This window comes from Trichomycterus rosablanca, chromosome 4, assembly GCF_030014385.1.
Source record: "Trichomycterus rosablanca isolate fTriRos1 chromosome 4, fTriRos1.hap1, whole genome shotgun sequence".
Taxonomy (NCBI): Eukaryota; Metazoa; Chordata; class Actinopteri; order Siluriformes; family Trichomycteridae; genus Trichomycterus; species Trichomycterus rosablanca.
Window position 1 is genome coordinate 222,280 of NC_085991.1, and position 25,221 is coordinate 247,500.

The following is a 25,221-nucleotide window of genomic DNA, read 5'->3' on the forward strand; positions in this document are numbered from 1 at the left end:
TTTTGTTGCCGGTGGTTTAGACATTAATGGCTGTATATTGAGTTATTTTGAGGGAAGAATAAATTGACACTGTTATATAAGCTGCACACAGACTACTTTTCATTGTGTCAAAGTGTCATTTTGTCAGTGTTGTCCCATGAAAAGATATACTTAAATATCTGCAGAAATGTGAGGGGTGTACTCACTTTTGTGATACACTGTATATACCCCCGTCTGACATCATCTGATATTCATACTGACACACGGACCGGGTCATGAACTCCTCATCACCAACACCACCACCACCAGAACCAGCAAAACCACCAACACCATCACACATTTATACCCCGTCTGACATCATCTGATACTCACACCTCACCACCCGCACCACCAGAACAACCAGCACCACCACAACCAGCAAAACCACCACCAGAACAACCACCAACACCATCACACACAGATCAGGTCATGAACTCCTCACCACCCAGCACCAGAACCAGCACCAGCAAAACCACCAACACCATCACACATTTATACTCCGTCTGACATCATCTGATATTCATACTGACACACAGATCAGGTCATGAACTCCTCACCACCAGCACCAGAACCAGCACCACCAGAACCCCCAACACCAGCACCAGAACTAGAGCCAGCACCAGCACTACCAGCAGCACCCCCACCTCAAAGAAACCCGTCCTCACTTCAGCAGAGAATTCAGTATATACAGTATACAGTATATAGTACATGTATATATGAGGTGGACTCGAGGAAGACGAGCATCAAGGCTCTTCTTTGTACTTGCACCCAAGTCAAGTGGTGGAACGAGCTTCCCCTGTCTGTCCGAACAACTGAGTCTCTTGCTGTCTTTAAAAAATTATTAAAAACCTTCATCACCTCTTTACCGAACACTTAAGCTGACTTGTACTTACTTTGTGTAAACTTTGGTTCTAACAGGGTTTCAGCAGATGTGTGTTCTTGGACTGTTGTTACTTAAACTAGAGTAATGAAATGTTTACTATGGGAGCTCTTCTGTAAGTTGCTCTGGATAAGACCGTCTGCTAAATGCAGAAAATGTAAATGTGAATATACAGTAGTTGTGCTATATTATTATTATATATATGTATTATTATTTTTATTCTTCTTTTAGTTAAATTAAATGAGTGCGTGAATGAGTGAGTGATATGTATCATGAGCTGGTGTTCCAGACTCTTCCTGCTCCTGGTGATGATGATGATGATGGTGATGAAGGTGGTGATGGTGATGCGTCAGCTCTAATATTGACAGTGCTGTGATGAGGACGAGGTTCAGGTGATGAGGGTCACACACCTTCATTACCACCAAACACTGACTCAGGAAATCAGAGCGACAGTGGGCGGCTTCACCACGTTCTTCTCAGAGCCGGACGTTAATAACAGGCAAGAGAGAAAAAATTATAAAAATACAAATGTAAAATGTATTTATTTACAGTTTTGTGCTGCAGCCTGATAATAAAAACACGATATTTAAACAGATAATGAAAATAATCAGATCACAGTTATTTTTTCATTATAATCAGGACGTTATCAGTGAACGGAAATAAAACAAAGACGTCGTCTAGATGGAGGTTTGTGTTGCTCCAGAACGTCTCTGGCATTTATGAAGTAGTCCATAATGTTATGGACTGTAAATAGTGATCATGTGTTATAGACAAGCATAAATAAAGAGACGTTCTGAAACGGTTGGACTGTCGGAATGGAACCTTACACATTCGTCTTCATAAACGACTGAAGCGTCCACTTTTATACGCAGTCATGACATCATCGCCTGCTTCCTGTTCACCTGTGGAAGGTTTTAGTACCATTTTTAATGAGTCCACAATCTTCCCAGTCATTCATTGTTCCTGTCCCAACATTTTTGGAATGTATAATGAGCATCAAATTAGGAACTGGTAGGAACTATCTGCCATTAGTCCAAACCTGCTAACACTTTTGTTCACAGTCAAACAAGCTTTACATCACTATGAGCTTAGAGACTGCTGTGTCACATGGACAAAAAATCAGAAGCTGCTTTCTCACATGGCTGCCTCTAAACCCATGGCAACGTAAAGCTCTCTTGACTGTGGACAGTGTCGTTCATGTTCCAGCAGCTTCTTATTTATTGGGCTTTTGTGATTTGTGGATTATATCTGAACATCCTGACACATTTATTTTCTCTCAGCATTAAGTGGTAGTTTGGGTTTTTTCTCCCTACATTAGAAACGAGACCACTGTTCCATGTATGTACTAAGTCAGACAAGTCCTATTTGTATGGGCACAGAGAGGTCAGTTGCTGTATTAAATATGGGATCATGAGGAATCGGGAGATCGTGATTATAGAACTTACACCAGCACATTCATCATTCAAGCTGCTGTCCATATATTTTTGACTCGAGGGATTTTTAGCAAACCCACAATAAAAAAAGAACAGTCGCAGAATCCACAGCTCACATAGTGACTGTTCAGTATGAGCAGAAAATTAGCATTAAATCTGATTTATTCTTCTATTAAAATAATAAAAAACTTTTATTAAAGATCGATAAACAGCCCTGCGCTAAAGTTTGTGCCCCCGTCACATTTTATGGCTCGTTGTTTTTATAAGTGAAATTAAGTGTAAACATGCTAATTGCTAATTCCTGCTAATGTTTGATCAGAGTTTCTGCTCATTTTACCGAATTTAATGTCACATAAATGATTAAATATACATAACATTTACACACGTTATATTTATAATATGTTAAATTTGTTAAATAAATGTGTATAATTTCGTTTCCGTTAGAGAACGTTTTAATTTATTATTGACTAACAAACTTTTCCTCCTCTAATTAGCTCGGACTCATTTTTCCTGTGTGTGTTAATCATTAGAAGCTGTTAGTAATCAATCATTTAATCGTTCACACCTTTATTAATCAGGTGTGATTAGTGGGTGTGAATCGGATTCATCCAGTCTGATCGATCATCTATAATCAGCTGCTATTGATCTTTAATGCGCCAGAGGGCGCTGCAACCTTCACAAAACCTCCCCCGTATTCATTATTATTATTATTATTATTATTATTATTATTATTGTTAGAGCAGAATAAAAGTTTATTAAATATTGTTCTTATAAACAAACGCGTGGCTATAAAACACATGAAAATAAAACATTAGAATGGAATTTAATATGTAATAAAAATCTGAGTCAGTTCAAATGTGCAGGTCAGTAAAACAAAAGCAGTAACTGATCCAGCTGCTCTGTTTTTGTGCACATTGTGTAAAATAAGCTGCATTAAACTCCCTGCACATCATCATCTGTGTACAGATTTGTGCATCTCTTTCTGTGCTGTAACTAAACTTTATACACATTTATAAATTCCCTCTCTGCATGTGTGGAGGGTTTAAATTACTGGTGAATGTTCTGGTGACCACGTGGTTTATCAGATTAAACAACCACATTAATCCTGTCCAGATTAAATGTGAATGAGTGATTAGATTATCCAGATCAGGATTGTTCATCTAACTGGGAGCTTTAATCATGATCAGGACTGAGGTGCATTACAGGTGCAGTAAGTGGTTTCACTTGTAGTTTCACTCCCCACCCACCCACTGATTCAGCTCTCATATAAACACACACACACACCCACAGCTCACATCCACAGTGCAGCACATCAACACTCACACACACACACACAGCTCACATCCACAGTGGATTATTTACTCTCTATAATACTGCAGGTTTATTAAAGGTAAAATGACTCTTGGGGAGATTCTGGGCTGCAGCTGCTCTCATGCACAGTAAGTTTTACATTTTATTCTCAATTTATCAGAACTAAAGAGAATTCAGCTGTGCACCCTGTGGTGCAAAAGTTCTCAGTAACATGATTTTATTTAGTAGAAACGATGCAGATAAAAATACAAGAGCAGTTTTAAAGAAGTCAGATGTTTTTTATGTTAACGGAAATGTTCTGATCAGATTCTGTAAAAACTTTATAATATTGCAACACTGAACACTGATCAAGAAATGAAATCAATATTTAAAAAATACAGAAATAATAATAAACAATAAATAAGTAAAAAACCTTGAAATAGATTTGTATTCATTTATACTTTATAATCACTTTTTAGCTGAGAATAAATAACTTGCGGTTGTTTGGAGGGTTTTTTCGGATCATTTTGTTTGGTTTGTGTTGGAATCTAACCTGAATCGGAACTCTGACAGTGTTGTGGATTGTTCTTGTGTTTAGGATGGAAAGTGCCAGTGAAGCTCTGCTGGAGTTACTCGCCGCCGCACGTCATCAGAACTGTGTCACGCTGGGTGTCTACGAAGCTGCTAAACTCCTGAACGTGTAAGAGCTTCAATCATCACCACAACATTATTTACACTCACAGCCTCACAGATTCATCCACCATTCAGCTTCACTTAGAAATCAACCAGGAACTGAACACAGAGTTTAATCTCTGTCTGTCTGGGTCAGGGTTAGAACACAAAGCTGGTTCCACCAGAGAATCCATCACAGAGCTTCAGCCAATCATAACCAATCATGTCTGTGTGGACGCCTGGTGAGCTAACAGCACCGCTGAGATTCAAACCCGGATCTGAGAGGTGGTGGGCTAGCGTAACAGACCGCTGCTCCACCAGAGCGCCACCTCCTGGTGTATGTTTTTATTAAAGATCAGATGATCAGATCCCGCTGTTTCTTCACTAATAAAACGATTGATTGTAAAATGAAGTTCTCCTGTAGAACTTTGGTTCCTGCTGGGTTCTAACCTCGGCGTGTTTCCATGGCTACAGGGACCCGGACAGCGTGGTTCTGTGTGTTCTGGCTGCTGATGAGGAGGATGAAGACGACGTCGCGCTGCAGATCCACTTCACCCTGCTGCAGGCTTTCTGCCGTGAGGTCCAGATCGACGTGGTCCGAGTGAGCGGGATCAGGAGGTTAGCTGAAGCTCTGGGAGAACCTGCTGAGAACAACAATGATGCAAAGGAACCCGAAGATCTGCACTGTGTCCTGGTTACGGTAAGAGCAGAATAATCCACCTACTGGTATACGTATTAACATACAGACATCTGTGTACTGGAATCTGTAGAAACGATTATAACGCTGTCCACAGTCAAGCAGGCTTTAGCACCTTAAAGCTTGCTGGGCTGTGGACAGTGCTACCCAGATGCTAACCTGAAGTGTGTGTGATCAGAACCCACAGGTGGAACACAGGAAGCTGAATGAAGTGGGTCGGTACTGCAGAGAGACTCGCTGTGAGAACCAGTGGCTTCCTCACATCAACCTGCACCCACGCTGAACTGTCAGTCACAGAATACCGACCTAGCGAAGGATTATTCACACCATTCCAGCGCGAGGACGTTAGCGCTGATCTGAGGAGGAACTCCAGTGAGGAACACATGAACCGGTTCAATTACTGAACCAGAGAGATGGACATCAGAACCGACGTGGATCCTGAACAGAGATGATTATTAAAATCATGTGATAATAAAGCGCTGAGCGCTTCAGTTCCACCGGCCGGATCCCCACACAGACACCACCGGCGGCGTCTGGAGGAGAGCAGTACATTAGCTACTCTGATGGCAGCCTCTTCTGGCTGGTTGATGCGCCTGCAGGAGAGGTGGATGGTTCATGGATAGCGGGTCGAATCCTCTTCACCACACATTTACTAAACTACAGCTCACCAGTAGGTGGCGCTAAAGTGCTGAGGAATTATTTATACTGTATTGATGAGCTGATTGATCTGCATTGATCATATTGATCATCACACAGACCTAAACATGTGGAACAATATTTAATCTGAACAGTGCGACTGATTTGATTATTTATTATGATTTATTGTGTATTTATTAGGTAACGATGTTCACTCTCAATATTAAATAAATACATTCATAAATACTGAATGTTTTTCTCTTTTTATTTAAATGGAAATAAAAGTTTTAATTTAATATGTTTTGCTCCTCACGTCTGTTTGATAGATTTGGTGGTAGAATTTAACAAAAGCTGTTTAATAGCGTCCACATATTATTGACAGGTTTCAGATCAGGACTGTTGATGATCAGTACAGAAGCTTTATTTTGACTTTCTGAGACGAGCCATTTTCACCAGCAGCAAATCAGCCGAGAATAAGACTACCACCACCGTGCTTTACAGCAGGTACAGTGTGGTTGGGTTTAAATGTCTTTTCTCATGAATGTGCACATAGTCAACAAACCTCTGAACTTTAGTGTTCATTTTAAAACTAAAGCTGCTGGAACACCAGCGCTGAGATTCTGAACTCCTCGGTTTAAAACTCAGCGTTGCCACCGGTCGGCGGGGCACCATCTAGCGGCCATAATTGGCAGCGCTGGCAGGGAGGGATGACTGGACTATGTGCGTGGGTGGGCGGGCGCCCCCCTCCCTCCTGGATGAGATGAAGGTTTGTGTTTAATTTCTGACCCTGAACCAGAGCTGATGGGGGGGGATGATTGACCCCCTGCGGACCGAGCTGAGTGTGTGTGGAGTAAATAACCGAGTGGACGCTGGGAGTCGCGTTATTCTTCTTTATTCGCGTCTACATTTCTGATATCGTCGTGATTTTAACAGCAAAATCCACAAAATATTAACAGTGTGCAAGAGAACATGAGTTATGGCACATCTGAGATTTACAAAAAATAGAGATATTATTATTATTAATTATTAATATCAATCAAAGCAGAAGAGATGCACAGGAAAATATATATAACACAACATGATGCATGAACACACACACACACACACACACACACACACACACACACACACACACACACACACACACACACACACACACACACACACAGTTATAATTCTACACTGTTGTGAGTTTATTTCTAAAATTTGGCACTAAAACTCGGCACTTTAATCTCAGAACCGTCACAGCGTTTAAATCTGAATTTATTTACATTTATTTCATCAAAACTGCTGCTGGTCGAAGTTAATCATTTATTATTATTATTAATATATTTTTGTTGTTATTATAATGATATTATTTTAATCCTATAATAATAATAATCCGAGCTGGGTGGACGGCAGTGGTGAGGATCCACACGTTCATCACTGCAGCAGGACTCTGAGGATTTTACTCTGAGGAGTTTATGGACGGCGTGTAGTTTTGGTTCTGCACAATTCGAGCTGCACACGGTTCTGAACTGGTTTATACTGGGTATAATGGGAGAGGAAGGAGGAGGTGGCAGTGAGGAGGGGTTCGGTTCAGAACCCGGAGATTCTGTGTGAATATAAAAGTGCAAACGAGAGAATAAAATCCTTCATGTTCTACAGTAGCGGTGGGTGAAACCGAGACCAATCCCAACAACACTGCTGCTGCTACCACACAGAACGTACGAGAACCTCAGAGCCGTGAATGTCTTTAAACGAGGCTTCATCAGGAACCTAGAGGAGCTTCAGGTTTCTATCTCAACCTGCAGAACCCTAAATACTGATAAATCCAGAACCATAAACATGGGGGGGGGGCACTTGGACCCGGACCTTTACACTCCAGATCATTTACTCATGACGGTTCTAGAACCTGAAATACTGAAGAATCCGGAGCCTGTAATGCTAATAAATCCAGAACGTTCTCACTAGGTCCTCCAGAACCTGGACCTGCACCATCTACCTTCTACAATGATGAAGGTTTAGAACCTGGAGACCCAAAAACAGCAGATTAGTCAATACTGATGATTCTAGAACCTTCAGCACCAAGAGTCTGAGCTTCTCAATGGTTCTAGATCCTCTAACCTTTACACCTGGAATCTGGAACTGTCACCCCGGGGACTGTGGAACCTTCACACTGGTTCTAGAACCTCTTGTTTTCATTTTAATTTCTGAGCTGCTTTATCTAGAACAAATGTTAACGAGTCTAGAACTTCTGCATCAGAAACTCTGAAATCTACCACACAGAACCTAGAAGAGTTTCTGGTTTCTAGAATCTTTAAGAGGAACTTTCTCAACCTTCAGAGAAAGAGTTTCTAAATCTCAACCTTCAGAACCTTAAATACTGATAAATCCAGAACCATAAATATGGGGGGAAGGGGGTGTATGCAGAACCTTCTTATTAGGGGCTTAGAACCTAAAACACTTGGACCTGAACCATAAAACTGAGAGCTGTAGAAGCTCTGAAGCTCAGTACTGATGGACTCCAGATCACTGAATCTGGAGCCTGTAATGCTAATAAATCCAGAACGTTCTCACTAGGTCCTCCAGAACCTGGACCTGCACCATCTACAGCGATGAGGGTTTAGAACCTGGAGAACCCAGAACGGCGGAGTCGTCAATACTGATGAATCTAGAACCTTCAGACTGAGAATTCTAGAATGTTTAAGATTTCTATATGTATAAAAGATCACACACACACACACACACACACACACACACACACACACAGAGAGTGATGTGAGGTACAGAAAGGGTTTGATGGTGATGATGAATCAGGAGATGATGGTAGAGCATTTCTGGGGGGGCAGAATTGGGATGGGGGTGTTTGGGGGTGAGGCTGGTAGTAAGGTGGCACAGCGCCAGTTTATCAAACACTGTACAGAGAGGAAATGGAAACGAACGATTAGAGCCACGCCCGACACCATCCCACACAAAGGGCATGGGGGGGGGGGTGATATTGTGAGGTAGGTCATAGCCGATACCTCCGACTGAAGATCAATCATCTGTACACACCACCTGATTCCAAACTGTTCCAGTCCGTCCACTCAGGGTCAGCTCAGAGCCGGGCGGGGCTACACACTCATTCCAATAAATTTAGCTTTTAATTAAAGACTCATTACAAGAGTAAAAAGAGGAAAGAATGAAGCGCGCGCGTGCACACACACACACACACACACACACACACACACACACACACACACACACTGTAGAAACCCTTTGTAAACAAGAACATATTCGTGACTTTAGGTTTGGGCTGTGTCCCAAATGGCACCCTGCTCCCTACTGCAGTGCACTGGTTACTAGTCTAGTTACTAATCCTCACCAGAGTGCTGAACCTGTGAGGAACCTTCAACACACCACCAGAGCTCTTAGAAACAAGGCGTGGCTCTGAAAACACTGAGAAGATTCCAGAACTTCACACCAAGGAACATTTACACTGATGACTCCAGGACTGGAACACTGGGACTGGAGAACATCACTGCTGGAACCTTTAACAACTCAGATTTTAGCAGACCAGACACTTGGTCATCAGGGTTTTTAGAACCATCACATTGTGGCTCACAGAATCCAGAACACCATGTTCTAACCATGATGTGGAACACTGATGAGGAACTCTAGATCTATTCTGGAACCTTCACCGTGCATGGTGGTCTAGAAGCTCTAAGCTCTAGTCTAGAACCTTTAGTTTGGGTTCTCCACACCTCTCAGTCTGATGTCTGTGCTGGACTGGTGCACTATGAGGTGAGCAGGGTGTGGATCAGGACACGGGGTGAGTAGATGTTCCCTCACACTGAGAGCTGAGTCAGGTTCTCTCTGGTTCTGAGCTTCTGTATGAACTTCAGTTCTCATGGATTTATGCTAGTGCATACAGACGACCTTGGTGCTGAAGACCACGCCCCTCTGTATGTGGGAGGACCACGCCCCCCTCTCAATGAGAGTACCACGCCCCTCTCTCAGTAAGAGGACCACGCCCCTCTCTCAGTAAGTATCAGTAGTGTAGTGAGTGTTAGGAGAGTGATAAAGAGGTTCTACAGAGGAGAGTGGATGGCGGGTGGATGACAGGTGGAGGGATGATGGACAGGTGGATGGGTGGATGATGATGGATGATGGGGGGTATAAATGGAGGAGCTATAGAAGGATGCAGGGTTTTTTATCTTTGAAGGGATTTTCGGAGGTTGGAACCCCGACCAGGAGGGCATCACCGCGCGCGTGCTGCTCACAGTAACTCATCAGATCAGCCGCCGCCTTCGACACCTGAAACACACACATCACATCCACAGTGTCCACACAGTCCTCTCACACCTGTGTGTGTGTGTGTGTGTGTGTATACACATGTGTATATGACAGTGTGTGTGTCTATAAATAAGGGGATCTTATCCACAGTGTGTGAATGTGTATATATAGGTGTGTGTATATGAGTGTGTGTGATAAAGTGTAAGTATGCAAATTTGTGTATAAGTGTGTGTGTGTGTGTGTGTGTGTTTATAACTCTGTGTGTGTGTGTATGTTAAAGTGTGTGTGAATGTGTGTATCAGTGTGTGTATATGTGTGTAGGTGTGTGTGTGTTTAGAAGTGTGTGTGTAGAAGTGCAGGTGTTTGTGTATATGTGTGTAGGTGTGTGTGTGTGTGTGTGTGTGTGTAGGTGTGTGTGTATGTGTATAAGTGTGTGTGTGTGTATATGTGTGTAGGTGTGTGTGTGTGTTTATAAGTGTGTGTGTAGAAGTGCAGGTGTTTGTGTATATGTGTGTAGGTGTGTGTGTGTGTGTGTGTGTGTGTATATGTGTGTAGGTGTATAAGTGTGTGTGTGTGTGTTTAGAAGTGTGTGTGTAGAAGTGCAGGTGTGTGTGTGTGTGTGTGTATGTGTATAAGTGTGTGTGTGTGTGTTTATAAGTGTGTGTGTAGAAGTGCAGGTGTTTGTGTATATGTGTGTAGGTGGGTGTGTGTGTGTGTGTGTATATGTGTGTAGGTGTGTGTGTATGTGTATAAGTGTGTGTGTGTGTGTGTGTGTGTGTGTGTAGGTGTGTGTTTATAAGTGTGTGTGTAGAAGTGCAGGTGTTTGTGTATATGTGTGTAGGTGGGTGTGTGTGTGTGTGTGTATATGTGTGTAGGTGTGTGTGTATGTGTATAAGTGTGTGTGTGTGTGTGTGTGTGTGTGTGTAGGTGTGTGTTTATAAGTGTGTGTGTAGAAGTGTAGGTGTTCGTGTACATGTGTGTGTGTGTGTGAGTGTGTTTATAAGTGTGTGTGTGTGTGAGTGTGTTTATAAGTGTGTGTGTGTGTGTGTGTGTGTGTGTGTGTGTGTGTTACCTTGATGCGTTCTATTCCAGCCTCGATCCGGAGCTGCTCCACCAGTTTTCGGGCCTGGGCTATGTTATTAGTCGTCGACATTCTGGTCCATCGGTTATCAGACACCAGAAATCTGATCAATACAGAATCATTCTGATTACATCACAGCTTCAAATCAATCAATCACCAATCATCAATAATTAACGATCAATACAGCTATAATAATAATAATAATAATAAACACTAATCAGCTTCACACTGCAGATCATCCACCACCAACACAAACCCAAACGTTCACACCACACCCACACTGCTGAGGTTCCACAGGACTCCACCAGAACACAGTGAGAGCTACAGGACGGTGGAACAGTGGCGACTCTAACACTTCTCCAAGAGCTCAGCAACAACTCATCCAGGAAATCTAGAACCTCTCCAGTTCCTAAAGATCCAACCATTAGTGAGGTTCAGCTTCTCCACCACGCTTCACACACCAGGTGAGGATCAGGTTCAGTCTCAGACCACAGAACCCGGCCGGACTGTGACGCCCCCTGGTGGTCAGGACACGCTGCTCATGCGGATTCCTGAATGAACTTACTGATGGAACGGAGGAGATCGATCACGCTCAGATCCTCAGAACAGGTTAAACACTGATCGATCAGCAGGAGTCCCGATGCGTCCCACGAGATCTTCACCCTGCAGGAAACAAACACAGTGTAAGCTGTTTACACACGGTGGGGTAAAAGACTGGTGTGCAAAAGTAATCGCCCCCCCCCCCGTCGGTCCAGTCACCCACACGTCTGCTCTCAGGAAGGCTTTCCACAAGAGTCTGCAGTGTGTCTGAGGGAATTTGTGCCCATTCATAGATGGTATAATAGAGCATCTGTAAGGTCAGGTACTGATGTTTAACAAAAAGGCCTAGCTCTCAATCGACGTTCCTATTCATCCCAAATGTATTTATTGGGATTAAGGTCAGAGATCTGTTTAGGTCACTGGAGTTCCTTCACATCAGGGACAGTGGGAGCCAGTGGGTGGAGCTTTGGGTATCAATCGAAAGGATGAGAGTTTGAATCCCGACTCTGCCACGCTGCCACTGGTGGGCCCTTGAGCAAGGCCCCTAACCTGCACTCTGACCGATGTGCAAAGAAAGTATTTGGTTGAACTGTACACCAGTATATGTATATATGACAAATAAAGCCGTTCTACATCAAGCCTGTCACACCATGTCGTCATATATACAGCTCGGTGCACAGGGGCACAGGAAAGGGCCTTCCCTAAACCGTCACCACAATGTTAGACACATAACATGTTTTCTCCATGCTGGTTTCCACCTGTGTGTGTGTGTGTGTGTGTGGCTGAAACATTTAAACGTAATCATCGGGAGGGCGACACGGTGGCTCGGTGGGTAGCACCGTCACCTCACAGCAGGAAGGTCCTGGGTTCGATTCCCAGGTGGAGCGGTGTGGGTCCTTTCTGTGTGGAGTTTGCATGTTCTCCCCATGACGTGAGATACAGAATTGTGAGTCTTGTGTAAGCAGTAACTACCTGTCCTGTCATGAATGGAACCAGAGTAATAAATAAATCAATCAATCAATAATAATTTATCATCAGGAAGCGTGTCCACATACTTTTGGTGGTGTTAGATGAGAATGAGGTCAGTAGTGTGAGTGTAATGAAGACGGTGATGGAGATGGAGATGTAATTAACACTACGTCCTCAGAGGAACACGGCAGAGCTCAGATCATCTGAGTCTAAAGTATCTGGACACACGATGAAACTGAGATGTTACATTACAGCAGGTTAAAAAGCCCTAAAGACTCCACTAATCCCCCCTCAGTACAGCTCACTAATATAAACACACCAGACTCCCTGAGTAAATATACAACACCTTCACTACATTTAGGGCAGGTGTAGCCTAGTGGTTAAGGTACTGGACTAGCAATCAGAAGGTTGCCAGTTTAAGCCCCACCACTGCCAGGTTGCTACTGTTGGGCCCTTGAGCAAGGCCCTTAACCCTTAATTGCTTACACTGTACGCCTAATGCATAAAATGTAAATGTACTGTGAGTGATCAGTAGGGTGTGAGATCAAGTCCCAGGATTTTAGGACTAAATGTCACTAACTGCAGCTTTAATCCATTTCTGCTCCCTGTAGGCCTGTTTCTCTCTCTCACACACACATAACACACTCATCTGACATGAAATATGCACTATAATGTTTCATATTAATGTAAATAAATATAAATAATAAGAAGAATGAAGTGATGAGTGTAGAATTAATTCTATTATTATAATAATGATGTAAAAGCTTCTGACAGCAGGATGAACAAAGCTGTCATTATTAACACTGGTAATAAACACACGTTTAGACTTTATTTAATACAGATATAAATGTGTGATTTTATAATAATAATTAATAATAAATATAAATATAAGTATAAATGCCTCTGAGTGATTTACATCAGTGATGGTAAAAACAGCACCGTGTTCTCCAGCTCCTCCTCAATTATCTCTGATTAAACAGCACTAATAAACAAATAAATCACTCTAATCATGATAAACAATCATTAATAACTCACCTGAGAGCAGTTTATTTATAATTATTATATTTATTCAGGTAGAAAGATGTCGGTTAGCTGTTAGCCGTTAGCCGCTGTTTCCACCCAAAACTCCCTCTTTCTGTCACTGCTGCTCCCCCTCCTCACTGCGCACTGCGCATGCGCGACACCCTCACACAGCACGCAGGCGCAGTACAGCGCAGTACGGTCGGAAGGGGAACGCGGAGTGCTCACCCATTCATACTTAACACTGGTCATGGTCCCGGTGCGCCCGGTGTATGATAAATACACACATAATCACCCACTGCACCACATTTACAGAACATCAATCCACCTCCTGCATGTGTCTGGAAGGTAGGATAGAACCAAAGTACCCAGCACTACACGGGAACACTGCACCCCAGGTAACACATGTGAATCTGCTGTAATATGTATGAAGGAACACACTACACTCTCCGTTTTCTTCCACCACTCCTACTGATACCTTAACCAGCCTGCAGGAGGCGCCGTTACAGCAGCAACAAGGAGATGCATCCAGAAACTGGCGCCACTAAGATGTAAATCTGAGGCTAAAACAGAGTTCGTCCATTAAATTGGCGTCACACAATAAAATATTGTTGCTTATATTTAATATCTGTTGATTCATAGTTTAAAGCTCATGTGTCAGTGTTTACATTTTTACATTCACATTTACATTTTCAGCATACGCTTTTATCCAAAGCGACTTACACAATGAGCAATTGAGGGTTAAGGGCCTTGCTCAGGGACCCAACAGTGGCAACTTGGTGGTGGCGGGGCTTGAACCGGCAACCTTCTGTTTACTAGTTCAGTACCTTAACCACTGAGCTATCACTGCCCTAACATGTTTACATGACGCTACATCTCCTCTTCATGCTCCCGTCTTGTTTGAGTTTTCCGTGGTCGATCAGCGTGAGGTTTCGTTTCTTCTCGAGCTTCAGAAGCTCCTGAAACAGTTCCGTGACCTTCTGCTGATTTTTAGCCGATGTTTCGATGAAGCCACACTTCCACGCCTGTGCCTCCGCCGCCCCGTCCTCCGCCTGCACCTCCCGCAGAGATTCGTCGTCGCTCTTGTTACCCACGAGCATGATGGGAACCTGCTCCACGTTCCCCCTGATAGCCACGACCTGCTGATGAACGGGCTTCAGCTCCTCCAGAGAGCGGCGGCTGGTGACAGAGTAGACCAGGATGAAGGCGTCAGATTTGGAGATGTTGAGGCGCTGCATGGCGGGGAACTGGTAGCTCCCGCTGGTATCGGTGATGTGTAGCATACACACGCTACGCTCACAGCCAATCACCTGCCAGTACGTGTCCTCCACCGTCGGGTTGTAGGAATCATGGAAAGTTTCCTTAACGAACCGGAGCACCAGTGACGTCTTTCCTACAGCGCCGGATCCAAACAGCACCACGCGGTAATCACCGCTCCGCTCCGGCATCCCCCACACCGAGCCGTTACACGCCCAGCAGCTGAGGAGACACAACATACAGCAATAAACCCCCGAATCTACTCACTCACTCACTCACTCACTGTCTTAACCGCTTATCCAATCAGGGTCACGGGTGCTGGAGTCTATCTCAGCTTTTCAATGGGCACAAGGCACACAGTAACACCCTGGACAGGGCGCCAGTCCATCGCAGAGCACACACACACCTATATGGCAATTTAGTGTCTCCAGTTAACCTGACTGCATGTTTTTGTACTGTAGGAGGAAACCGGAGCTCCCGGAGGAAACCCACACAGACACGGGGAGAACATGCAAACTCCACACAGAAAGGACCCGGACCGCCCCACCTGAAGATCGAACCCAGGACCTTCTTGCTGTGAGGCGACATGCAACCCACCAAGCCACCGTGCCGCCCCCTCCGAATCTAAAGAATAATAATCATTTAATATTATAAATAAACGTGACTTAATAATAATGTCATTATGTAATTATTTGTTTATTATGTTTATATTTATATGTTGACATCTCCACCAAGAGAAATTCCTTGTACATTCTGAGATTCTAATACTAACACATATAATTAAAAAATATGAAATTATAATAATGTAATATTATTATAAAAAATATTATCATATATAATAATAATATTTAGCTACTTTTATTGCCAGATAAACGATTATTTGTGCTGTTGCTGTAGAAGAGATCAGCGCCCTCTGGTGGTAGATGAGAGTTTCATCCTGTGATTACTGTATATGCTGAAGTTGTTCTCGTTTTGACCGCTGGGTGGCGCTACACACAAGCATTTAATTATATAACGTGTAAAATACAACTTTTAGTCATGGTGTTGTGTCAGAAGTGTGTGGACACCACGGCTAATGATCGAATTTAGTTTTTTTCTGCCACATCCGTTGCTAACACGTCATGATTTTAACATTGTGGGAACAGTTTGGGGAAGTCCCACTTCCTCATTCAGCATGATTCCACTCCTGAACACAGTGAGCTTGATAAAGACCTGGTTTAACTACAGAGGCCTGGTGAACACACAGCCGACTCAACACTATTGTGCTGAATTTCTCTTTTTTTCTCTTACAGCATTAGTGCCACACCTGACTGAATCTACTGACTGGAATGAATGGGCACAAATTCCCACAAACACTCCAAAGTCGTGTAGAAAGGCTTCCCAGAGGACCGGATTTACATTTACATTTTCAGCATTTAGCAGACACGTTTATCCAAAGCGACCTACAGTATTGTGACAGTATACAGTCTAAGCAATTCAGGGTTAAGGGCCTTGCTCAAGGGTCCAACAGTGGCAACCTGTCAGTGGTGGGGCTTGAACCGGTAACCTTCTGATTACTAGTCTTGTACCTTAAGCACTCAGCTACAAGAGCCCTACATATTAAAGCTACAGAGGAAAGACGGAACGATTCAGTACAAACACACACAGTACAAAACACACACACACACTCACACACACACACACACACACACTCGGGTCCAATTCAAATACACTTAATCAGATGTAAATAAAGGATGAAACACGTGGGTCTGTACCGCAGGCACAAAATATTAAAGCTGCAGCTCATAACTCAGACCTGAACTACATAAAAACATCACCGTCTAATAACAAACGCTCAGAACACAGTTAACCACGACGGCGGGTTAGAGACATTGTAAAAAATATATTTAAGTTTTGATTTGGAGATTAAAGTGGAAATATTATGACCACAGTGACCTCCTGGTGTTAAAATGAGGGACGTTCATGATGTGGTGAAGTTATACTGACGTATCTCCTCGATCTCCTGCACATCAGCACCAGCGCGTTAGTAGTGTAAGGACGCTGAAACGGCTTTGTAATAAACTGAGTTTATTTAGAAGAACGTACACCACACGCGTCGCCAGTACTTAACTTACCCAACACCTTATGGCATATGGACTCGTACGATAAACTAAAGCCGCGTGGCATCGATATAAACGATTGCATTGATGGCTTTAGTCGTCGTGTCATGTGGATGGAAGCTACAATACAAACAACCACCCAAAAATAATCACAGGTTACTGGATAACCACAGTACCCACAGTGGAGGCCGATCCAGGTACTGAGACCCGAACTGAACTGACGAGCCCACGACAGCTGCTCACTCCACCAGAATATTTCAGCTTTAATCTCGAAATCAAAACTTACAAATATTTTTTACAGTGGCTCTAATACACCGTCGTATATTTAACACTTTCCTTTTTAGACTCTGTTGTGTTAGAAAACGTGTTAGGATGTGATTTATATTGCAGTTACGTGCCGGGTGTTGCAGTAGGGGGCGCTGTAGCTTTAATACACCCCGAGTGTGAGTGTGTTTGTCTCCAGTGTGTCAGGGTCGAGCAGCCTGAGAGAAATTTGTCACATCTTTATCAGACCTACGTTCACTCAGACGAGGAAACTGATGTGTGGGAGAGTCTAGCGCCCCCTTGTGTACTGAAGTTCATAACCACTAACATGACAAAATTCTATTGATTTTTTTTTTTTTTTTGTATCTCTATTTTTCTCCTGATTTATCGTAGTTAGTTTGTCTGCCACTGCTGGTGGATCCCTGATCGTGTTCGAGGTGGATATATTGCTGCTCACGTGCCCTCCGGCGTGGCCTGCGCACCCCTTCTTTACGCCCATGCAGGCGCCTCTATCTGCTAATCAAGGTCCTGGCTAGGGCTGGCTCGATACCACCGTTTCATGTCCGATACCGATACCAATCCGATACCGTCATTTCTCCTCTCAAACAACTAAGCAGTAATAATACACGTCTCAGTGCACCATGGGTAAACTAGCTATCTAAATAACGACACTCAGACTGTGTAACTAATATTCTAAAGGAATAAATACAGAAGCTACAACATCACACTTACACACAACTTCTGTTTTTATTTTCACTCTTACACACAACATTCAGCAGCATTTCTGGCTCGTTTACCCAGTTAGAATAGACGAGAGTTTGGTTGAGATTTTCTGTTAAAGTTCTGTCACGTTTTTAGATGATTAAAAACGAAGGAGTGCTTTTATTCATTTTTCCACCTGATTTAGCACATCCAATTTGTCTTCCGCTGCTGACAGACAGATGGAGCCCAGCCTACCGGTGGCAACACCGAGCCTCCAACCCGGGAGTTCAGAAACTCGGTGCTGGTGCGTCAGCGGAATATCCTGCTGCTCCACCTGGGTGCCCTTCAAAGCAGCGCTTATTAAAAACCTGCTGGATTTAGAAGAGGACGTCTGTGGCTAAACGGGAAACGGTGCAGTTTGTTTTATTTCATAACACTGATGGATTAATTGTGTGGCCAGTTAGTGTCTGCTGCAGGCAGTGCCAATCGTGCCCGCTAGACAGTGCCCAGCCGACCGGGGCGTTCAGAATCTCGGTGCTGGTGTGCTAGTGGAATATCCTGCTGCACCTCCTGGGCGCCTCTTCATTCGTATCCTGACATGTTCCTACTGTATACGACACTCGGGTATCAGAGCAGCGAGAAGGTCGACAGGTCCAGCGATTCGTGACCAGAACCTAATCAGATGATCTGTGCTGCTCCCTCACGCTCACACAGTGGTTCAGATGTTCTGTACCGCAGCTTTAATCCAGTAACACCAGCAGGACTTTAATCATCAGTGAATCAGATCCAGTTCTTACCATCATACTCACGGTGAGGATCATCAGAACGACTCTCTGCTCCTGGTTCTTCTCCTCATCCTCCATCTTCTCTCTGTATCTGAAGGATCTGAGTGTGGAAGCTCTAATCACCTCCTCCTGGGGGGGGGGGGGGGGGTAGAATGTACCCTTACATCCCTGATCCTGAAACGTTTGGTGTAGCAGAAACACCTCGACCTCGAACCAGCAGGTTCACGACAAACACACCCAGGAACACCCTCACCTCTCTCCAATTTATTAAAGCTGTAGCTCATTAATGATGTAAGGGAAATGAAATGCTTCTGACTGTGCAGCAACAGTTTAGGGAAGGCCCTTTCCTGCACAGAGCTCTGACCTCAGCCCCACTCAACAGCTCTGGGATGAATCAGAACACCGACTAATCAATCAGCACCCAGACGTACAAATGCTGCCATCTTTTGCCTGAACAGGCACAAATTCCCACAGACACACTTCAGGTGGCTGTTGTTACTTTATTTTAATCCAGTGTGTTTTTGTTGATCTGAAGGTTCAGGGTTTGAATCTCAGCGGTGCTATCGGCCAATCGGGCGTCTGCATGGACATGATTAGCTAACGTCTGTTGGGGGGGGGGGGGGGGGGGGAAGGGGGGGGGGTGTTTGTCCGGTTGTGAGTGCCGTAACGATCAGGGTTGCCAGAACCACGCCTGCGTTTACACAGTAACTCAGTTCAGCAGAACAAACATAAACTTGGCAACCCGCTCCCACCAACACAGCTGTACCTGCGTCACACCCTGATCTGCAGGTTCAAACATAAACGTTCAGAGGTTGAAATCTATCAGGACTTTATTATTCAATCACAGAATAAAAGTGATCAGAACTGATCACACTTCACTCCCAGACAGAGTGACAGGAGTGAAAACACCAGCGCACTCACACAGCTCAGACATTATTATAGTCTTATATTAATATAGTGTTGCTCTTCAGTCACAGCTCCACACACACGGGTTCAGACGAGATGAGTTAAAGGCTCAGTGGTGAGAAACAGCAGCATCCATCAGCTTCACGTCTTCATTTATTTATTTATTTATTTATTTTTCTCTTCAGCCAACATGGTGAAACCTGAAAAACACACAAATAAACTTTTATATCTTCACCACTTACAACCCTCATCAATCAATCAATCAATCAATCAAATACATCAAACAATTCAGAAGCAAAGCAAACAGATCAGTTAAAGTTTCAGGGCCCAAAAATGCCAACCTGGCAGCAGTGTGGCTGGACACGCAGCCTCATGAACTCATCAGCGAGGAACAACCTACACTACAGGGCCAAAAGTATTTGGACACCATGCTTTCAGTTTCATAAACAAACAGTATTAAAACAAAGTGACCTTGACCGCTCAGGTGGTGCAGCGGTAAAAACACACGCTGGAACCAGAGCTGGATCTCGAGTACATCGTATCTAATCTCGGCTCTGCCTGCCGGCTAAGGCTGAGCGGCCACATGAACAACGATTGGCCTGTTGTTCAGATATGGGCGGGACTAAGCCGGATGGGGTCTATCTCTCATGACTGGTGCAATTACGACCTCTGCTGGCTGATTGATGGCGCTGCACAGAGATGAGAATAGAGTGCTGTCAGGGTGTGTCTCTCCGTACACAACGCTGAGCTGCACTGCACTCGTCAAAGTGTAGGTGATAAGATGCATACGGCTGCTGCCCACGTGTCGGAGGGGGCGTGTGTTAGCTTCGTTCTCCTCAATCAGAGCGGGGATCGGCATTGGTGGAGAGGAAGCGTGACGCAGTCGAGAAGCTTCTCACAAGACTTTGGAGTGTATCTGTGGGAATTTGTGCTGTATGGCTGGGCACTGATGTCAGTCAAGAAAGCCTCAGTTGGTGTTCCAGTTTATTTACATGTTCAGCATTTAGGAGACACTTTAATCCAGAGTGACTTACAGTACAGTTACAGTATACTGTGTGAGCAATTGAGGGTTAAGGGCCTCGCTCAAGGGCCCAACTGCAGCAGCCTTGCAGTGGTGGGGCTTGAACCAGCGACCTTCTGATTACTAGTCCGGGTCCTTAATCACTAGGTTCATCCCAGAGCTGTTGAGTGGGGCTGAGCTCAGGGCTCTGTGCAGCTTTTCTTCATGTATAGATCTCACTCATGCTGGAACAGGACAGGACCTTCCCTAAACTGTTCCTGTACATTTCTGTTATATGACTGATTTATTACACAGGAGTTCAGCAATTAGAAGGGGCGTCCCAATACTTTTCTCCATGTAGTGTAAGTGGAGACAGTATTTCCAGCAGCTGAACTGAATGTACCTGATTAGTGCACTGTGAGGTTCAGTTCCACACACCATGCGGTTTGGGACGCAGCCGGGAACTCCCACAATTCTAAGCGCTGACGCTAGGTTTACCTTCTGTAGCGGCGCTCTGAGCTGCACTTTTAGCTTTAGCGCTGAGGTCCTTCACCACGCTGTCCAGCGCCGCCTCGTGCTGCAGGAAGAACGGGCGCACCAGCCGGGCGTAGATGAGCTGAGAACCGTTCCAGGAGACCGGGGCCATGCACCACAGCAGGAACACACACTGCCGGGGAGGGGGGGGGGGGGGGGGGGGTACACACAAGCGCACACACACACATGCGCACACACACGCACGCACACACACGCACACACACACGCGCACAGGTTAAATAATTCACCCTAAAGAACAAACACAATCTCACTGTAGCTCCAGTCTGGGCTCATGTGGGCGTGTCTGAGGGAGGTAAATACCGCGGTACTCACCTTACCAGCGTAGTAAAACGGGAACCAGAAGAGGAAAATATCTGAGAAGAACTCAGAGATACTGAAGAGACCGTAAACCACCCAGTACGTCAACCACTGAGTATCATCGTCCTTATTCCTGCTCTCTATAGCTTTAACTCTATATACACACACACACACACATGGATCATAACATTAAAACCACCTCCTTGTTTCTACACTCACTGTCCATTTTATCAGCTCCACTTACCATATAGAAGCACTTTGTAGTTCTACAATTACTGACTGTAGTCCATCTGTTTCTCTACATGCTTTGTTGGCTTCAATGGTCAGGACCCCCACAGGACCACCACAGAGCAGGTATTATTTAGGTGGTGGATGATTCTCAGCACTGCAGTGACACTGACATGGTGGTGGTGTGTTAGTGTGTGTTGTGCTGGTACGAGTGGATCAGACACAGCAGTGCTGCTGGAGTTTTCAAACACCTCACTGTCACTGCTGGACTGAGAATCGTCCACCAACCAAAAACATCCAGCCAACAGCGCCCCGTGGGCAGCGTCCTGTGACCACTGATGAAGGTCTAGAAGATGAGCGACTCAAACAGCAGCAATAGATGAGCGATCGTCTCTGACTTTACATCTACAAGATGGACCGACTAGGTAGGAGTGTCTAATAGAGTGGACAGTGAGTGGACACGGCATTTAAAAACTCCAGCAGCGCTGCTGTGTCTGATCCACTCATACCAGCACAACACACACTAACACACCACCACCATGTCAGTGTCACTGCAGTGCTGAGAATCATCCACCACCTAAATAATACCTGCTCTGTGGGGGTCCTGTGGGGGTCCTGACCATTAAAGAACAGGGTGAAAGGGGGTAACAAAGCATGTAGAGAAACAGATGGACTACAGTCAGTAATTGTAGAACTGCAAAGTGCTTCTATATTGGACAGTGGGAGCCTAGTGGATGGAGCTTTGGGCTATCAACAGGAAGATTGTGGGTTCAAGTCCAGGCTCTGCTATGCAGCCACTGTTGGGTCCCTGAGCAAGGCCCTTAACCCTCTCTGCTCCAGGGGGGGCGTACAATGGCTGATCCTGAACTCTGACCCCAACTTCCAAAACAAGCTGAGATATGTGAAGAAAGAATTTCATTGTACTGAACACGTGTAAATGTATATATGATAAATAAAGTTGATCTTCTACTGTATATGGTAAGTGGAGCTGATAACATGGACAGTGAGTGTAGAAACAAGGAGGTGGTTTTAATGTTATGGCTGATCAGTATATATAAATACACAGAAGGTTAATGATCAGTAAAATTAAACAGATAAGGGTGTGAAAAAGTCTGTGCCCCCACCCCCAGTCCTGGAGTGTTGATTGGTTGGATCTGGTCATGTGATGGTTTGTGGTTGGTACTTACGAAGCGTACGCAGGATAAACGAAACCAATCAGGTTACAGAGCAGAGAGGCACCATAACCAAACAGTAGGTACAGCACCATGAGGGAGATGGTACCTGTAACACACACACACACACACACCAGGATTATACACTATATGGTCAGAAATATCTGGACACCCCTCCTAAAGTACTGCGTGTCTCTCACCGTGTATACAGCAGAGCTGCAGGAATGTGGAACCGCTTGTGTGCTTAATTAGTTTATATTAATATTTGATTATTTAATGTTATAAGCATCAGCTTCACCCAGCAGAGCTGCAGGAATGTGGAACCGCTTGTGTGCTTAATTAGTTTATATTAATATTTGATTATTTAATGTTATAAGCATCAGCTTCACCCAAACACACACACACACACAGTTCAAACGCATACAAGCACACACACGGTTCAGTTACACACACACACACACACTTTGAGGATCATATGTCTTAACACCACTGTGTGAGATTCCATATAACATAAACCAGGAGGTTTCAGATTACAATGTAATGGTTTTTATTGTATATATGTGTGTGTGTGTGTGTAACTGAAGCACGTGTGTGTGTGTGTGTGTGTGTAACTGAAGCACGTGTGTGTGTGTGTGTAACTGAAGCATGTGTGTGTGTGTGTGTGGTTTACATCAATAGTAGAACAGGGCTGGGTGTGTGTGTGTGTGTGTGTGTGTGTGTGTGTGTGTGTGTGTGTGTGTGTGTGTACTGAAGTGCTGATATTTGATTAGGGAAATTACAACCAACTGCACTTTATTATTCTAACTTCCACACAGTTCCACACAGTTCCACACAGTTCCACACAGTTCCACACAGTTCCACAGAGTTCCACACAGTTCCACACAGTTCCACACAGTTCCACACAGTTCCACAATCCCCAAAGTGGAACTTCTGGTGTAACGTTACCACAGAACCCCACAGGAACACCAGTCAGACTGACAGAACACTGTGATGGTGTGAGGATGAACCCTGACCTGAACCCCGGTTCCCCTCACACAGGGGTATTACCGGGGGAATCAGGAGGGGGTGAATACTACAGGAGGGGGTGAATACTTTTCCACAGCACAGACAGAAACACACGGTCAGCAGCTCCTGGCGGTCCTGGACACTTGAGGAGGAGACGCCGGCGCAGCGTTATAAATAACCGCCGAGCAGCTGCCTGAGCACGAACCAAACCCAGACTGAACCCTAACCACTCCTGCACCACCTACACCTCAAAATTTAACAAGGGCTCGTCCAAGGGTCTCTGTGCAGCGCCATCGATCAGCCAGCAGAGGGCGTAACTGCAGCAGGAGGGGATAACTCCGGCAGAGGGGATTCCTCATCACTGCAGTTACGCCCTCTGCTGGCTGATCGATGGTGCTGAACAGAGACGAGGGAGAGCGGTAACTCAGTGCGCGATACGGATCTCCGAATGAACCCCGGTGCAGGTGGAAAGAAGCAGAAGTCGAACCATAACTGACTGTACAGGGTCACGTCCACTTTTCATGGATTTGTTTACGTTTGTTATGCAGAAGGAGGAACCAGTTAGTCTGATTTTCTTACCTCACCTCTCCGTCCCGCTGGGTAATTAATAACTCACCCTGAGAACTTTGTACCCACCGAACCCACTGACGTCACCCACTCCCACCCTCACACCCGCTTCAGGCTACGTCAGGGTGAACCAGGCACGAGGATTCCTGCTCGAGGGTCCAGCAGGGAAATGAACCCTCCATCTTCTGATCAATACGCCAGTATATTTAGTGCACCACTGATCCAGCGCAGGATCAGGAATGCTGGGAGATTAACGTATGGAAACAATGAATTTCAAAAAACATGGCACAGCTTATAAAATGTAAATAAAAACACAAGGAAGTGATCTTAAATCCACTTTCACCCTCAATTCTGACGCTGTGATTGGTCCATTCCTTCCTAAAACTCTGTCTGAGACGAGGACCGAAAAACGTGATGATTTAGAAACGTAGTTGTTTATATAGTGCTGCACAGGATGTATAGTTACATATACTGTATATATATATATACACACCCATCAGTCATAACATTAAAACCACCTCCTTGTTTCTACACTCACTGTTCATGTTATCAGCTCCACTCACCATATAGAAGCACTTTGTAGTTCTACAATTACTGACTGTACTCCATCTGTTTCTCTACATGCTTTGTTACCCCCCTTTCACCCTGTTCTTCAATGATCAGGACCCCCACAGGACCACCACAGAGCAGGTATTATTTAGGTGGTGGATGATTCTCAGCACTGCAGTGACACTGACATGGTGCTGGTGTGTTAGTGTGTGCTGTGCTGGTATGAGCGGATCAGACACAGCAGCGCTGCTGGAGTTTTTAAACACCTCACTGTCACTGCTGGACTGAGAATCGTCCATCAACCAAAAACATCCAGCCAACAGCGCCCCGTGGGCAGCGTCC

At 44.7% G+C, this 25,221-nt stretch overlaps 4 protein-coding genes across 5 annotated transcripts in view; 1 reads left to right on the forward strand and 3 right to left on the reverse strand.

Moving 5' to 3' along the window:
- The first annotated feature begins 3,490 nt into the window (after positions 1–3,490).
- On the forward strand, positions 3,491–5,779 carry gadd45bb (growth arrest and DNA-damage-inducible, beta b). Its single transcript, XM_062992859.1, has 5 exons — positions 3,491–3,541; positions 3,711–3,770; positions 4,220–4,321; positions 4,768–4,993; positions 5,169–5,779. The coding sequence occupies exons 2-5, from the start codon at positions 3,727–3,729 to the stop codon at positions 5,271–5,273; spliced, it is 477 nt and encodes a 158-aa protein (XP_062848929.1). The 5' UTR covers positions 3,491–3,541; positions 3,711–3,726; the 3' UTR covers positions 5,274–5,779.
- A 935-nt stretch (positions 5,780–6,714) lies between these two features.
- Positions 6,715–13,746, reverse strand: gng7 (guanine nucleotide binding protein (G protein), gamma 7). Of its 2 annotated transcripts, none has more exons than XM_062993695.1 (4): positions 13,509–13,746; positions 11,530–11,627; positions 10,956–11,067; positions 6,715–9,904 (listed from the first exon to the last, which is right to left on the reverse strand). In XM_062993695.1, exons 3-4 carry the CDS (start codon positions 11,034–11,036, stop codon positions 9,779–9,781), a joined length of 207 nt encoding a protein of 68 aa, XP_062849765.1. In that variant the 5' UTR covers positions 11,037–11,067; positions 11,530–11,627; positions 13,509–13,746; the 3' UTR covers positions 6,715–9,778. The 2 variants fall into 2 exon arrangements, with proteins under 2 accessions (XP_062849765.1, XP_062849766.1); XM_062993696.1 differs by lacking the exon at positions 13,509–13,746 and adding an exon at positions 12,560–12,632.
- A 353-nt stretch (positions 13,747–14,099) lies between these two features.
- diras1b (DIRAS family, GTP-binding RAS-like 1b) lies at positions 14,100–19,329 on the reverse strand. The gene is made up of 2 exons (XM_062993693.1): positions 18,613–19,329; positions 14,100–14,972 (listed from the first exon to the last, which is right to left on the reverse strand). The coding sequence occupies exon 2, from the start codon at positions 14,939–14,941 to the stop codon at positions 14,354–14,356; it is 588 nt and encodes a 195-aa protein (XP_062849763.1). The 5' UTR covers positions 14,942–14,972; positions 18,613–19,329; the 3' UTR covers positions 14,100–14,353.
- An 83-nt stretch (positions 19,330–19,412) lies between these two features.
- zgc:101744 (Receptor expression-enhancing protein 6-like) overlaps positions 19,413–25,221 on the reverse strand; it is a 9,541-nt gene continuing 3,732 nt past the window's right edge. The window contains exons 2-5 of the mRNA XM_062993694.1: positions 22,774–22,867; positions 21,374–21,512; positions 21,005–21,173; positions 19,413–19,706 (exon numbers count right to left, since the gene is read on the reverse strand). Of these exons, the coding sequence (XP_062849764.1) occupies positions 19,672–19,706; positions 21,005–21,173; positions 21,374–21,512; positions 22,774–22,867 (437 nt within the window). The 3' untranslated portion in view covers positions 19,413–19,671. The remainder of the gene's footprint in view (positions 19,707–21,004; positions 21,174–21,373; positions 21,513–22,773; positions 22,868–25,221) is intronic.

What these genes read in the sequence shown, in the direction of transcription:
- gadd45bb (XM_062992859.1), top strand. Translation starts at nt 3,727, where the DNA reads ATGACTCTTGGGGAGATTCTGGGCTGCAGCTGCTCTCATGCACA. An exon ending in GCTGCTAAACTCCTGAACGT is followed by an intron (nt 4,322 to 4,767) that starts GTAAGAGCTTCA and finishes CCATGGCTACAG; the next exon opens with GGACCCGGACAGCGTGGTTC. An exon ending in TGCACTGTGTCCTGGTTACG is followed by an intron (nt 4,994 to 5,168) that starts GTAAGAGCAGAA and finishes GTGTGTGATCAG; the next exon opens with AACCCACAGGTGGAACACAG.
- gng7 (XM_062993695.1), bottom strand. Translation starts at nt 11,036, where the DNA reads ATGTCGACGACTAATAACATAGCCCAGGCCCGAAAACTGGTGGAGCAG. An exon ending in CTGGAATAGAACGCATCAAG is followed by an intron (nt 9,905 to 10,955) that starts GTAACACACACA and finishes TGTGTGTTTCAG; the next exon opens with GTGTCGAAGGCGGCGGCTGA.
- diras1b (XM_062993693.1), bottom strand. Translation starts at nt 14,941, where the DNA reads ATGCCGGAGCGGAGCGGTGATTACCGCGTGGTGCTGTTTGGATCCGGC.